This window comes from Rhineura floridana, chromosome 7 (assembly GCF_030035675.1).
Source record: "Rhineura floridana isolate rRhiFlo1 chromosome 7, rRhiFlo1.hap2, whole genome shotgun sequence".
Classification (NCBI taxonomy): Eukaryota; Metazoa; Chordata; class Lepidosauria; order Squamata; family Rhineuridae; genus Rhineura; species Rhineura floridana.
Genome location: NC_084486.1, coordinates 34,528,363 through 34,543,970, shown reverse-complemented (window position 1 = coordinate 34,543,970; position 15,608 = coordinate 34,528,363). Strand labels below are relative to the sequence as shown.

The 15,608-nt window shown below is 37.7% G+C and overlaps 1 protein-coding gene across 3 annotated transcripts in view; it reads right to left on the bottom strand.

Moving 5' to 3' along the window:
• Nucleotides 1–630: 630 nt before the first annotated feature.
• Nucleotides 631–15,608, bottom strand: part of TET1 (tet methylcytosine dioxygenase 1) — a 138,202-nt gene continuing 123,224 nt past the window's right edge. For 2 of the 3 annotated variants that reach the window (XM_061635185.1, XM_061635186.1), the window contains one exon: nucleotides 631–14,968. In XM_061635185.1, the coding sequence (XP_061491169.1) occupies nucleotides 13,848–14,968 (1,121 nt within the window). In that variant the 3' untranslated portion in view covers nucleotides 631–13,847. The remainder of the gene's footprint in view (nucleotides 14,969–15,608) is intronic. The other variant, XR_009763942.1, reaches the window with a different exon arrangement.

Here is a 15,608-nt window from a genome sequence, read left to right as displayed (position 1 = left end):
GTGTAGCTTTAATAGCAGCTTGAGCTGCAGAAATCAACAAGACCAGCTCCCTGCTCTGGGCGCTGATGCAAGTATTTAGTTGCACCTGTTAATGCCTCTGATGAAGCTGCTGCTAAAAGCACAAAAGCAGAGAACGGGAAAATGGCAACTGGGCAATATTCAGTGAACCTATTTCATCAGCACAAGGACTTTAGACTGTGCAACAGAAGTTCCTTTCCTCTATCTCCTCCCCCCAAGCTCCCCCATGCCCCCTAGATCTATTCTGAATTTTCTTCAAACTCCCTGGAGCAGATTTGGGGAGGGTGTGGGGCATGCGCAGGGAGAAGAGGGGGAGTTCTGTTTCTCAAGAAGAAGCCCTTGCGCTAATGGCATGAGTGCATTGGCTACCACCCCTTACCTCTATCTTCTATTACTAAAGTGCATTTTGTTCTATGAATTATTCTCTGAAGAAAAAATCCCAAGAAATATAGAAAAGAAAAAAAATGAAGACAATCGAGTGCAAAATAGAAGTATAAAATTTATTTGAAACCATCCACAATGTTCTGTGTTATCAGGAATGATACACTTTGTAATTTTTTTTTGTTTTGGAAAAAAATCATGACAAATTGAAACTATATTTTCAATGACAGTAATTTATCTTGTCTTTTAGGACATTTTTAAAGGAACATTTAAAGGTTTAAACAAACATGACACATAACAAAAATAATGGAAAAAAACCAGACCATCTCCACAACAACAATCTTTACACGTGTTTCAATACAATTTCAATGCATCTTGCTACATAAACATGAAATCATGTACAACTGCTGTGCACCAAAAAGAGTAGCTTAGTAAGATCTTTCAAGTAACATGCAGTCAAAACTCACGTCTTCAAGTACTGCTGGTAAGCGTTCCCTTTGTCTGCAGAGAATATTCAAATGTATTTCTCCCCAAAGAAATGAAGTAGCTTTTATCTTTTTTTTCCTGTAAGTATTGTGAAATAGTGAAGTGCTTTCCTCCCATTTATTAGTAACTAAAAATAATGGTAAATGTTAAAAAATGTATTTGTCTTTTAAAAAAAATTCAACCATCAGATCACTAAATACAGTAGATTGTTAAAGGGAAAATCCACCAAAATCAAAGGTATATGTTGAAAAATAAATATTGTATGCACCTTAGTTTAAAACACACACACACACAAGGAAGAAAATGATAAAGGGAATATTAGTCAACAACAGAACTCAAGTTTCTTCTGCTTTATCATAATGCATTTTCTTTTTTTCTTTGGCTATTAAAACTGAATGACCTGAACATGCTTGTTATGATACCTTTATATAATTACATTTGGATACAATCCAGTGACATTAGTCACAACTAAATCCCAATGAAAACATTGGGACATCCAATCCGATCCTGTGCATCTTCACCCAGAAGCAAACTAAGAAGTCTCACTGAACTCAGTACAATTTACTTCCAAACAAACATGCTTAAGGCTACACACACTTACCTGGAAGAAAGCACCAGTGCACTGAATTTGTTCACCAAGGCTTTAATCTTAGGCATAATTTACCCCAGTGTAAGCCTTACTGAAGTGAGTAAATTTTACTTTTGAGTTAACATGCACTGGATTGGGTTACATAACCTCATTCCGAAACACACTTACTTGGTAATAAGCCCCATTTAATTCAGTGGCACATTTTTGAGTAAGCATGCCTAAGATTAGCTGCTAGTTCCAACTAATTTTTACTTAATTGCACCCTTGGTTTCTAATTACCATAGTCATAATCCAGTACACCCCTTTATGCACTTAGCAGCATTTCTGCTTTTCTAAACAGCAGTCCTTTCCCTCTCTCTCTCTAGATCACAGTTGTACTTCTGAAATATTTTGTAATATTACAATAAAAAAGACACAGCAGTTCAAAAACTGGAACAATAAGGTCTTAAAATGTCTAACATCAAAATGTTTTGTTGCAACTACAATGAACAGATTTGTAATATTTTACAAAGCATTACCGGCATATCTGGCTTCAAAATCTTGGGTACTAGCTACATTCAGCACTGAAGTACACAACTGACAGAATCTCAAAGCTGCCACGTTTGGCTAGAACTCTAAAATGACATTCACATTTGCAAGAACTATGTATATTCTTGCTAAATCTCAAACATTTATCAAATATGGATAAAATATATAGCAGAAACCCAACTATCTGAATTGACTTATTAAATCGTGCGTCTGTGCAACTATCTATCGGTGTAACCCTACAATCTTTTTAAAATGAATTTCGGACTACCCACCATTTCAGGTGCCTCTCATGCCATTTAACTAAACAAAAATGTATTTGCAGAGTATATGCCACTACAACTTTAATTCTCATGTTTTACCAAGTTACTGCTTGCTAATTTGAAACTCCTAACAACAATGACATTTTTGCTCAATTTTATGACTGCAGTAAATGCACACACAGTTCTGGAGCAATCTTTCAGCTGCAAAGTTTTATGTATCAGAACTACAGGTTTAGGTAATTTATTTCGCTTTCTAGCATTACCACCTTAAGATGTCAATCCTTCAGTGACTTGTGAACATGTGTTATCTACATAGTAGGTTTAACTGAAAAAATCTGTGATTAGTAGAAGGTTACCTACTACAAATGTTTTTTGATTTACTACAATAGGGAATGAAGTTGGGCAAGATTCTATTAATCCTATCTCAAATGGTCAAGGAACATGGACTACAAAAACATTGTTGGTAACATAGTATGATTAAACATTGGCCAAATGCTGAAATTATCCACAGCCTTATCAAATTGTACCAGTATCATGGCTTCAGCCATTTCATGGGACAAATAAGCTGTTGGCAAAACAGGATAAAGTATGTCCACAGTTGTAAACCTAACATGTATTTTAATTTAATTTTCTTACTTTGATATCCAACCTTTTTTCTGCTATGCAACCCAAGACATATGGTTCAAAGACATCACTCACCAGACCCAGATATACTTGGCTGATGGTTTCACAAAGGTTTAAATTTAATCTCTAATTTCAAAAATGAAACCAACACCATTGTTTTGACCCTACCTGGCCTGTATGTAGTGAAAGAGAGAAAAACTTCAAAGAAAAGAATCCTTTACTGATTACACAACTGAATTTTCCCCTTTTATAATGCTTCTATATAATCACATCAAACTGGACATATCTTATTGGGAAGAACTCTGCTCATATCTGAGTGCCCATTTATCCCGCAAGATGGACATAAAGAACTGGTGTTAATAAATAAAAATCTGCCTTTATGTTCAGCTTTTGAAAAGAGGCTTATTAAACTGTAGGTCTTAACACTTGAGACCACTTTTTCATGTAGCAACAGTACTTGTGGCAGCCATGGGGTCCTAAGTAAATCTGTAACAGCACCATTTTGAGTGTGTGATGACGGAAGATCAACATACAACACTTGGTTAAGTTACACTTAAAAGGAGGTAAAATTGAGATGTGCTAATTATAAGATAGTACATCTGTCTATAGGGTGAAAAGCGATTCATTGTGTAAGCTTTTGCTGCTAGCCAAGTCTACTTCATCCAATGGATGGTGTGGATGAGAAGCCACCCATACATCTTAGGAGGTGTTCCTCAACTACTTTTAACTTTGAGAGGGACAACTCAAGAGCCACTTAAGGAGGGAGTAACTGTGGCTCTCTTCTTAGGTCAGCTGTTCAGGAGCTAGCAATGCCCAGGGGCTTGCTGCTGTGCCTCTCCTAGCTTCCTTGTGTACAAATGAGAATGAAGTGTGTAGTTACTTGGTGGTTCACTACACAAGATACTGTGTCCACATGGCTCCAATGATTAACAGGCAGTTTTCTGCCTTTATAAGTGAGCGATTGTACCATCCAGCTTTTAAATGTGGCAAGCATGATGCTGTGCTTTTTAGTGCAATGACCTAGTACCCCTACTTCTGGAAATTAGGTTGTTTTTATGTCTCTTCCTGCAGGTTGAGAGAGCAGATTATCAGATGTGACAGACTTGATATGCTTACAAAACAGTTGAGGTGGAACTGAGGAAAGGGGTCTCCAATTTTAGTGCTGGTTGAGATTCTAGGCCTACCAACAAAAGGAGCATATGCATCAGGTGAGAGCTTGCAGCCATGCCTGTGGCTTTTTACCTATTGTGACATACAACGTTTTCTATCTTTCATTTGACAGATTGGGACTCATGATGATTTCAAAATAACGTCTCTCTGACCAGTAACATCTTGGTCATGAATAGGCCACATGTCAAGTTAACCTTAAATAAGTACGTAAATGTAGATGGATGGGCTGTCGAGGCAGTAGGTGTGCCCCACTTCAAAACAGAAACTAGTCTTAACTAGTCTTGCCGTTAAATAGCGGTGGCCCTTTCTACACTCTGTGAAATATTAGGTGTATTATAATTATGAGACAGCTGTGAATCTTTTTTTTCTAACTTGTCATACTACATCTTCCTCCACCGTTCCTCCCAGTTAACAGACCTACGTTTCCTGATGGAGTATGTTTGGATAAATAAAAAGGTATGTGGCTGACTCATGTTATGGGTAAAGGCAAAACAAAGTATTTATTCACGCAGGGTATAGTTAAACTATAGAATTCACTACCCACAAGATGTAGTGATGGCCACCCACTTGGATGGCTTTAAATGGAGATTAGAGAAATTCGTGGAGAATAACGCTGCCAGTGGCTGCTAGTCACAATGACTATGTTCTCCTTTCACTGTCAGAGGCAGTAGGCCTCTGAACACCAGTTGCTGGGAATCACAAGCAAGGAGAGTGCCATTGCATTCAAGTCCTGCATACAGGTTCCATAGGCATCTGGCTGGCCTGATCCAGCCAGGTTTTTCTTATGATATACCTAACATGCATCTGTTTCTTCTGTGATGTGTGAAGTGGCCCTCATATTTGTTTTCCTGTGCTAACATTCACCCACTTCCCATCTAGCTTAGCAAAAAATTTTCCAATTTTGTATGAAGGTCATCATGTTATGGGAAACCATTAGCATACACCTAAGGAGTCACATCTGATACACAGAAGAAGTAAAAAAACTGTAACCATTTATTTGCAAACAGAAGTCTCATGACTTTGTAGAATGTTAAGAGTTAATTACTGCAATACAATGGAAATACTGCCCATGTGCATGAATAATCCAAGAAGTGGTACAGAATGTCACTTTAAAGTGACCATGTTAGTTATCTTCAGCTATTGAATGGGGGGAATAAGAAGGTATTTATCCACATACTGTAGTATTTCTAAGCCATGGATTTGGGGAAAAATAGGATTTGGTTGCAGAACCACTAACGTGGGAGGCAGCGGGAAGAAGAAAATAGTTCTTGGACAAGTGAACCTTGTTTGCGTGACATAGCAAGGACAAACTTGATTACAGTATATGATTAGTCTGGAGAGAGCTTAAACACAAGCCTGGGTTTGAACAACAAGCTAAGTCAAATCACTGATTAGCATGGCACAGCAGCAAAATAACCAGGAAAGAGCAAAGTAGCCATGCTCTCCAGGGGCCTATGAGTTCAGGTTAAGCTGTGGGTTGTCTTAGCATGATTAAAAGGTAGGCCCATGACACACTCTGACATACCTGATGAGATAGCATCAGGTCCTATATTTTTAATGTGAACTCAAAGAAAATTGTAATAAATGTCTCTATAACTTTTAACCAGGACCATGTTAACAAACTTAACATAGCTAGTCAACTGCCCAAAGTAGTAATTAGCTTCATGTAATCATTAAAATTATAAAGGTCATGACTGTTACAATATTATGCTAAGACACAGAGTTATGTATTGATCTACATAGGGGGTAACACAGAAAACACTACTCAGAAACACAAATGTTAACATATTGGCCCAAATCAAGGGACTGCTAATTGTGCTTAAATCACACTGAAATAAATGCTATGAGTAAATTAAACCCCACTCATTTTCATGAAATTTAAACACTACCTTGCTAGATCAGAGTCATGAAGGTCAAATTTGTAAAAAAAACAGATACCACTAACTAACAGCAGTTAGTGAAGACCACTAATAGCCGCCCGAATCTGAAAGATCATTCACACTTTTATAGTGCTTCTACACAGGTTGTGACTCTCACTGTTAAGATCCTTGTTAGCTGTTGTTTTAGGGGAGGAGGGTAAAAAATCCATAAGGACTGACCTTCAACATTCCAGGAACATATAGCACATTTCATAGTACTATCCCTAAGAAATCAAAGAATGATTATGTGGGAAAGTGGTTCTTTTCACACATTTAAGGCAACCCAACTGTATTTCATGATTTAAGAAATCCTATCCTAGATAGCATCTTGCCTTTAATTCAGATTGTGCCTGCTTCAGAGATGTTCCCAAGAGGAAAGTTAAAGGTGCATCATGGTAACAAGAACAGTGTGTGGAGCCCTAGCAAGAAAGTATTAAAAGCAAAAAGGCAATCTCAGTGGAAAGGCTTGATAATACAAGCTGTGTTTTTGTACAAGCATGGTAAAGCAAAGCTGTAAACTAGTCTGAACTAGTGAAGAATATACACTTTATGCAAGGCCCTCCTCACATTAACAAACCAGCCAACTACCTACAACCCACCTAAGCACCTCAATTTACTGCTAATAACATTTTTCAGAGAACTCAGTGGAATGAGTTAGTAATATGAAAAGAACAAAATACCACCGCAGGACCAAATTTGAGTTACATGCCTCAAGCACTATGTAGACCGAAAAGCCACTGATAATCTCATCAACAGGAATTACAGCCAATATAGGAACAGATGCGTCTTTTAAAATTCCTGTCATTTTCTTGTGTCTAGCTCCTGAACCAGCTAGCCTGGAAGGACACACTGAAAGCAATGGGGAATCTTAAACCAAACTGCTTTAAAAAGGGATTTGTGTTGCTACAGCAGTCTGAAGATTTTGCTGCTTGTCACAGCTGTAAAGAATCACTATTACAAGACAATAGTATTACAAAACTTTGTAGCTATAAGCTGATTCACAAAATTACATTGATTTCTATGTAAAAATGATAAATATTCTGAAATGCTACAATAAATAGCAAACAGCTGTATATACAGTAAGTAGCTGCCAGTTCTCACAATGCATGCATGGTTGACAGATAGCATTTGCTAATAAAACTGCAGTTACGTCAGTGATTATAAAAATACAACTGGCTATATTCTTTTCTATGTGCAACAATCATAATATAGTATTTTACAAATTAATTCTAAAGTAATTAAACTATACAATTGAAATCAGATTATAAACATTTTTTAATTTCAATAAGATATTTTAAACGTTTTGGTAACCTGATGACTAATGCTCAATTAGCTGCTAAAAAGGATCATGCACTCCTATCTTAAACTCATCATACGGAAGCATGGCCCACTGAAATCAATGGGATTATTTTAACATCAGCAGGACTTCCAAGTAATGGATTTAGCATCAGGTTGCCAGTTACATTTTAAATACATGTGTTTTCCCATTTAGCATTGTCATTTTAAGATCTGCTTTCTTTTTCAAACAGAGCAACAGGTTTTCTACCAGTAGCCAAGTCAAAACTTTGCAGTCCACAATAAGAAATGATGTTCAGAGATCATTCCAATTTGACGTGGCTATTCTGTCTTCAGCTGTTAGCAATGCTTATTTTTAATTAATTGCTTCAGGATCTGAACTTTAACTTCACATAAACCAAGTACATGGTATCATGTTTATAGAGAAAGTATCAAGGGGAATTCTATCAATCAGCGTTATATTTGTAGTAATATGCATACTGAAAATGTTACACTGAAAAAATGTACAAGAAATGGTGATAATCTTGCTATGCAGATATTGTAAACTGGGGATTTTTATTTTTTAATTCTGTACTGGTTAAAATTGTGACAGGGTGAAGTTAGAAGTTCCCTGTATAAGCAACTAGTAGCTCTTTCAGCAAAGCTCTCTTTTCACAGCATGACTGAGTAGATAGCAGTACTAAAAAAAACCTTGCACAGATGAGTAGCTGGAGGAATTCACGACCCTACTTACTGTACAAACAGCTGTTATTTTTTTTTATAACTTTTAGGCTCACAAAAAAATATACAGATTTTAAAATGCAAATCTAAGGCACACAAAAATACCATAACAATTTAATGTTTATAGATATTCAAGAAGCAGAAAACTGCTGGTACAAAATGATGGCATATTGACGTTAGATTATTTACAATCCTCACATATCCTCTATTTGAACTAATCATAATCTTTGAACTGACAAAAATGCAGCATATGGGTTTTTACAAAGTTTGCTTTAAAAATAGAAAGATTGGGTTGAAATCTTGCTCTTCTTATACACTTTATATGGATGTTATAACTTCAGTTGATTCATTGGACAAAAAGATAGCTGAAATAATCTCAACAGCATTGCCATGTGACCAACGTTGTGCCTATCCATTAGGTACGGGATGTTATCTGGAATGCAATCATGCTGGCACACAATCTCAGTGATGTTCCTAAGACCACCCTCAAGTGTCTGCAGGCCCATAGATCATAGCCACAACCGAGAACAAGTCAGACTTACTTGAGACCCACATAAAATCAATGGCACTTACATACACTGATTTTAATGATACTGGCTCGATATTTTGACGTTGCGTGGTTTCTGTTTCTGAGTTTTAAAAATATCTTTAATGACAGGGTTAGACCCCCTTCAACTCTAGCTTTTTTCTGTTAAGGGTACTTGGCTAATTTATGACAGCTGTATGATGACTGACATCAACTGATGTGATGGTATATTTCGTCTATTGTATACTGTGTTTTCTGTGTGATAGTTTCAATCTATGTTGATGGTTGTTTTGTATTTCTATTAAACCTAATAAAGACTTTGAAAAAATGAAACTGGCTGTTAAGGGGGGGGGAGCTTCCTGCATCCAGCGCCAGTTTTTATACATAGTGCTCCTACACCAGACCTGTATCGTTGATCAGTTTTTATCACTAATACAGCACCAATCACATTCGGTTGGGGGCAGGGGGGATAAGCAGGAGCCAGACACTATCCAAACACCCCATTCTTGTTCTCCACTGTGCCTAACAAGTTCTCTGCAACATTACCAATGACAGTGATGATAATCTGTTTGGTAGATAAGAGAGTTAGGGAAGCCCCATGAATGCAGCAGAGGATTATAAATCTCTTCTGATGCTCTCAAATCCCTTGATTGGGATATACATATAACATTATAAAAAGTAGCTACAGTGGCATAATTGGGATGAATTCCACATTTACATTTCTGTATGGCCAGAATAATAGGCAACTAAGGTAAACTAGAGAATTCACATATTTTTTCCAAACCAAAAACATTTTCAGATTAGACACACAACCATGGCAGACATTCAAAAAATAGAAGCACCATGTCTAGTGGATCTAGACATTATTTGTTACAGCACCACTACAATATCAAGTATGTTATTGGTAAAACTTCAAGCTCTGGTTAGACCTGTGGAATTTATGTACACCATGGAGAATCACAAGTATAACCAGAGCTTATCCTTATGGCCTGCAACCACTGTTCATACAAAACATGCCGATTCACAGCCCACTGATTTGAGCTGACTGGTCAATACCAAAAAATGCCCTGTCTCTTGAATATAAGCTGCAGATCCTTGATAGTTGTGATTCTTATGAAGGCTGATATTTTGATTGTGACTGGCTTATTAAAATAAACAACAAAAAAGAAGAGGGCAGAGAGAAAAGGAGTTAGATGCTAGTTTTCCAGATGCGGAGTGTCCACCTCTCCTAATGTTTAAATTAGGATGCCACCATTATGAGAAAGTAAATAATTTAATTTGCTATTTGAAAGCAAAGGCTAATTCACACAATCTATGTATTGACTGTAACCTGCTTTCACATGGGGCTCCTATTCAGGTAGGTCTGATCAGTTCTATCTGCATTATAACATCATCAGTACTGCACCATTGCTCTCAGACAATTCAGTGTACTGTGGCACCCAGGTATTTAATCTGTTAGTATCCCCTCTGTCTGGATTCACATCATCAGAGTTAGTAAAATCCCTGGCATCTAGTCAGGTAGAAATATTGATGCTGTTGTCTAGGAATCTGAATGTTTTTCCCCTAGGAAAAACCACCTGTGTCAGGTGGTCACCTAAAAATCTGAAAGTTGCTCTTAGGAATCTGAAGTATTTTTCTAGCTCTGTTCTCAACAGAACTACTAGAAGAACAGCATGGGAGAGGTGACAATAATGTGTGGATATTGTATTAGATTTGTAGATATTTCCCAAGATTGATTCTGATGTGAAAACTGTGTAGTAGTTGTTAGTGCCACACTTTTGCCAGATTTATGCGTATTCAGTGGTCCTCTTTCAAGTCTCTTAAGCAAACTGATCAGTCCATCAACTATGCTTCAAGCATGAAGTCAGCAAACTCTGCCATGAGCTTTACAAATGAGAAGTCCCCCTGTAGGATCAAGCACCCACTGTTCCCATGTGAAGCTGAACATATATTTTGTGAAAAGATTTGGAGAGGGTCTTCCTCTGTAATGCTTGGGAAAGTGTATGGATTTAGAAATCATATGAAAAGGGAAAAATAGTCACTGCATTTATGCTAGATGAACCCAAAGGACAAGAAAAATAAGAAGGTAACATTTAATTTAAACTGAATATGCAAACTAAACAAAAACATCTATAAAGTCAACAAACAGTAGATAACACCGATACCCCTAATAATGTAGCAGTACAAAGAGTGTGTGTGTGTGAGTGAGATTCAGTATACAATACAAAAACAAAGGTACACTAGGCAGACAATTATAAAATCAAAACTAAAGATTTTGGACTCTTGCAACATTTGTGGTGCCAGCTGTAGTTATGGAGGAACCACACTTATACACATAGATGATATTCAACTTACTCAGAGTAGACCCACTGAAGTCAGTGGACATAACTAAGTTGAATACCACCCTTGGAATCTATCATAAAGAGAGAGTTGCAGCCTATCTGGGAGTTATTTGTTGCATGATTGCCTGTCGCTGTATTAGGATTTACCTTTCTGAATCTTTTTTTGATATTACATACAATATATATGTGTGGAGAGAGCATGCGTGGGCGCACAGGGGTAGTTAAGCTTTTTTACTCAAGAGCTGCATTCACCTTGACCAACCCTCTGAGGGCCACAAGCCAGCACTAAGTGTGACCACCCCACACTCTTGCATTCCTGCGTGTGCACCCACACAAGCAGACATTGCTCCTCCTCAGCTGATTAGGTACACGATCAACCTGATGACCAGGGATGGGTGTGATCTGCATCCCCATCAGGGCACTGGGCTCTGCTCACCCCAGCTCTGCATCTACTTCTTTCTTTTTTGCTGCTGCCACCAAAACGGAGAGATCAGAAAAATTTGCAGGGGGGGGCTGAACTGGGGGTTGGCTATCCCTGGCCTATAGCAGATGAAAACCAACTTCTTCAGTGGCTACCTATGTGATGTTTATAGAACAAGTTCTATATGAGATGGTTCCCCTTTCCGTTAATATTTTCAATACAAGGATCACAACTGGCACCACAAGTGTTACAAAAATTTAACAACGTAAGAACAGCCCTTCTGGATCTTGTTCTCATAATGAGAACAAACAGATGCCTATGGAAAGCCCACAAGTAGGACCCAAATGCAAGGCACTCTTCCCACTTGTGCTCACCAGTCACAGGTCTTCAGAGGCATGCTACCTCCAATAATGGTGGTAGTACATAGCGCTCATGACTAGTAGATGCCATGACTAGTAGCCACTGATAGCCTTATTCTCCATGAATTTGTCCAATTTGTTTTTAAAGTTGTCCAAGCTGGTGGCCATCATAACATCTTGTGGTAGCAGATTCCAAAGTTTTAACTATGCAGTGTACATGTCATTGGGGGGGGGAATGGATGACAGAGTTGTAATATATACCTTTACAATTTTCTTGACTTTTTTCTAGACTAAAAAGTCACAAGTATTGTAACCTTTCCTCCTGGCGGAGTTGCTGCAGTTCCTTTATCATTTTGGTTTTCTGTCTCTAGGAGCCGTGGTATCCAGAATTAGCTTTGGTTTTAAAATAATCTGCTGGTGTAGCTTTGCTTTTATATTTTGTTTAATTTCTTACTGAAGGAAGACTTTTTGAAATTATAATACCCCCCATATATACACAAACACTCCATATTGTCAGATTTATCAGTATTATCCACTGTCTGCTACAATTAGTATTATGTTTATTCAAATTAAATATTATTTCTGTACAGTTTTTTTTACTTCACCTTCTTGTTCATCTAGTTTTGCTTTTGGCTGAGGCATGTTCATGTTTTTGCTTGGGTGACTGCAATTGTGCCTCAACAAATGTGCAAATTATAATGCAGCTGGACCTCAAATGGGAGACATAGCACAATATAGACTTCTGCATATCTGAGATCCTATTTTTGTGACTGGAGATGCCAGGGATTGAACATGGGACCTTCTGCATGCTGTGGGCCCCTCTTATGTGCAATAATTTGTGGGAATTAACCCCTTGGGTGCCACTATTTCATTTTCACAATAGGGAGGAGAAGATTTTACAGAATGAGACTCCAATTGTACATTTTCCTGTAAAATCCCACTGAACATACTAGGACTTAAGTTCTCACTAACCATGCACTGGATTGGCCTGCATGTTTATAAAAACTTCCTGTGTTGACAGCTAACAGTTGGTGAACAAGCTGGTAGATTTAATAAAATCAAATGTTGCTGCTAACTGCAAACATCCCGTTTAAAAACTTAAAGAGTCCTACGCAGAATATTAATAAGGCATTAATAAGGAGGGCAATTTCTGATGCCGTAACAGTTCTACCCCAAGACTCTAGGAACATTTGGTTTTAATACGTAACTTGCAGTGCTGTGCATGAGAGAGAGACACACATGCACTTATTGCTCAAATAAACTACAGCAAATCAATTCTGACAACAAACACAGGTATGGATAAAATGCTTCTTAAATTTGCAAATTTGAACCTTCTGTTTTATTAACTGAAGCACACCAGATTTTAACGGGGAAAAGTGGTGTGTGTGTGTAAGAGTCTAAAAACCAAATATTCTTAGTATATGTGTACTGTTGTTGAAGCAGTATGGAACTCTACATAGCAAAAGAAAAAAAATTCCTTGATAGAGAACGCACAAACTTTAGACATGTGTGATCCTTATACTATTTCAAGTTAACTTTAAAAATAGAAAGTGCTTTTAAATATATATATTTACAGGTTACATCCTCCAGCCATCACTAGTGATACTGTTTGTGTGTGGATGTGTGTGAATCATACACACACACACACAAACTATACAGACTTGAAAAATCTATACACAGATAAATCAGCATTGGTTTGTTATCCTTAACTTGGGCTTCACAGCAGTGATTGGAAGCTGTTGGAACAATGGCACCATGAAGAAAAAAAATCAGCTTATCTTTAACTGCTTGTGATTAAGCACCAAGAGTTGTGTATAGTTAATACTGTCTAAATTGATTTTACATCACAAAAGGTGAAATCTGTTAAAATCTTTATAAAAAGCCCATTTGTAGTAAACAGACAATTTAAAGCACCAAAGTATAAATCCCAAAAGGTAATAAACTGATTAATTCAGTCAGGAATAATAACCTAGCCAAACTAATTTGTCTTTTTTTTTTTTTGCTTAAAATGTGCTTGAGAATCATCAGATGTTAAAATATATAAAGTCACAGTTTAAGAGAAAAAAACTTTTTTTTTTTTACCTCAGCCTTCAAAATGGTTGAGATGAACAAAGAGTAAACCGTATAAGACTTTGTTCTTTAACAGCACCTTTAGGAATTATAATGTAACACTGCTCCAAGGCAAGGTTGTACAGTTGCTATAAAAATTCATGCCCAATGGTTATATGGTCCTGCAACTCGCGTGAGGGCATAAGTAGACACCGTTATGATGTTATCATGAGTCACTGTTAATGCTCGGCGGGATGGAATTTGGTTGAATTCATTGTCTTCATAGAACATCTCTCTGGTGGCATTGGCCTGGTGCACATTCCTGTCATTGGGCTGTACATTGGTATTTTCAATGCCTGATTTTTCTGCTTCTTTCTCTTTTGCTCTCTCAGCCATCTTTGCCTCCCACAGCGCTATTCCATGTTTTGGCTCATTTAAGTTTTTGTGTTGGTAGAAGACTAAAGATATCCGTGTGGGATGATTCCTGTTTGGCTTTTTAATTGGAGTTGTGGCATGTAGTTCACGACGTGCACATTCAATTAAGATGGACCCATGTGATGGTGCTACAGCTACCCCACCAATGTCATTATCCAAAAAATTATGCTCACTGTCTGACCACATTTCCTCTTTTTCTTCAGAATCTGTGCGCTTTAGGAGCTCACTACCTGGGTGTTTATTCACAGTGGCAGAATCACTATTTGGGTGCTTGAAGCCCCCTTTTTGCATTGGACACTCTTGGGAAGAACTAACTTCATTTCCAACTACATCTTGTGGAGCATTTACTGGCACTGATGAATCACAAGAGCTAGCCAACTGTGAGGCAGGAGAATTTTCTAACTTAATTTCACTATTTTGCTTGTTGACTTTTCGTTGAAGTGTGTAGGGTACAGCCTCTCTGTAGGTTGTGGACTTTGAAACAGTAAGGTCTTGAAGAAATGTGGGCATGCCATTCCTCTTCTGATCCAGCAAAATTCCAGTATGATCACTGATGGACACATCAAAGATCTTACCTTTGGGTGTCACGTGAGGTTTGTTACTACTGCATTGCAAATACCCGTAGGGAGTTGAAAAGTCTGGTTGATTATTAGTCACTGGCATTACACCACCAGCTTTGTGACTTAATGGAGAGCAAGAATGCAAACTATCCAGCTTTAAAGGGGAGGAAGGAGCATATTGCTTTATAGAGCAATTTTTAGTATTGTCTGAATTGTGTTTTATGGTAGAAAGGTGATCACCACTCTCCATTTTTTCCCCAGGTTGCAGTGTGTTAGCTTTGCTCCCTAAGAGGAAAAACAAGTATGTTTAAATATACAGTTTTAGGGTTTCTGTAGACAGTTTATTAAAAAAAATGCATCGTTGTGACAATGCAGGCTTATTTCCCCCACAATACGGGTGTATTTTTGCCATCACATTTTCAAGTGCGTTCCTCCAACCACCAAAACTAACTTTCTTTTATGTAAGTAGGATTCCTAAAATTCCAACACAATCTTATAGGGTGTACAGCAGTGCCATATGTATGCACCCATAAGATTTTTGTTGCATACATTCTACATCCGGGCACAAACAGAACTACAGCACACTTATCTGACTTCTATACAGGCATACCCCGCTTAACTTTGCTTCACTTAACATTGCCTCGCTATAACGTACATGCTTCATACGTCCGCATCCCCCGCTTAACGTTCGCGCGCTTCGCAATATCGTACATTTTATTGGCATGACGCCGCTGCCATCTAGTGGTGATTGCATGCAGTACAAGTGAAGACAATTGCTTCACTTAAAGTAGATTTTCACTTAAAGTATACTCTCTGGTCCCATTGCGAACATTAAAGCGGAGTATGCCTGTACTGAACAGATATGGGTACATTTAAAAAACAACCACCCTCAATTAGTATCCACTATTAGTACCAATTATTATTT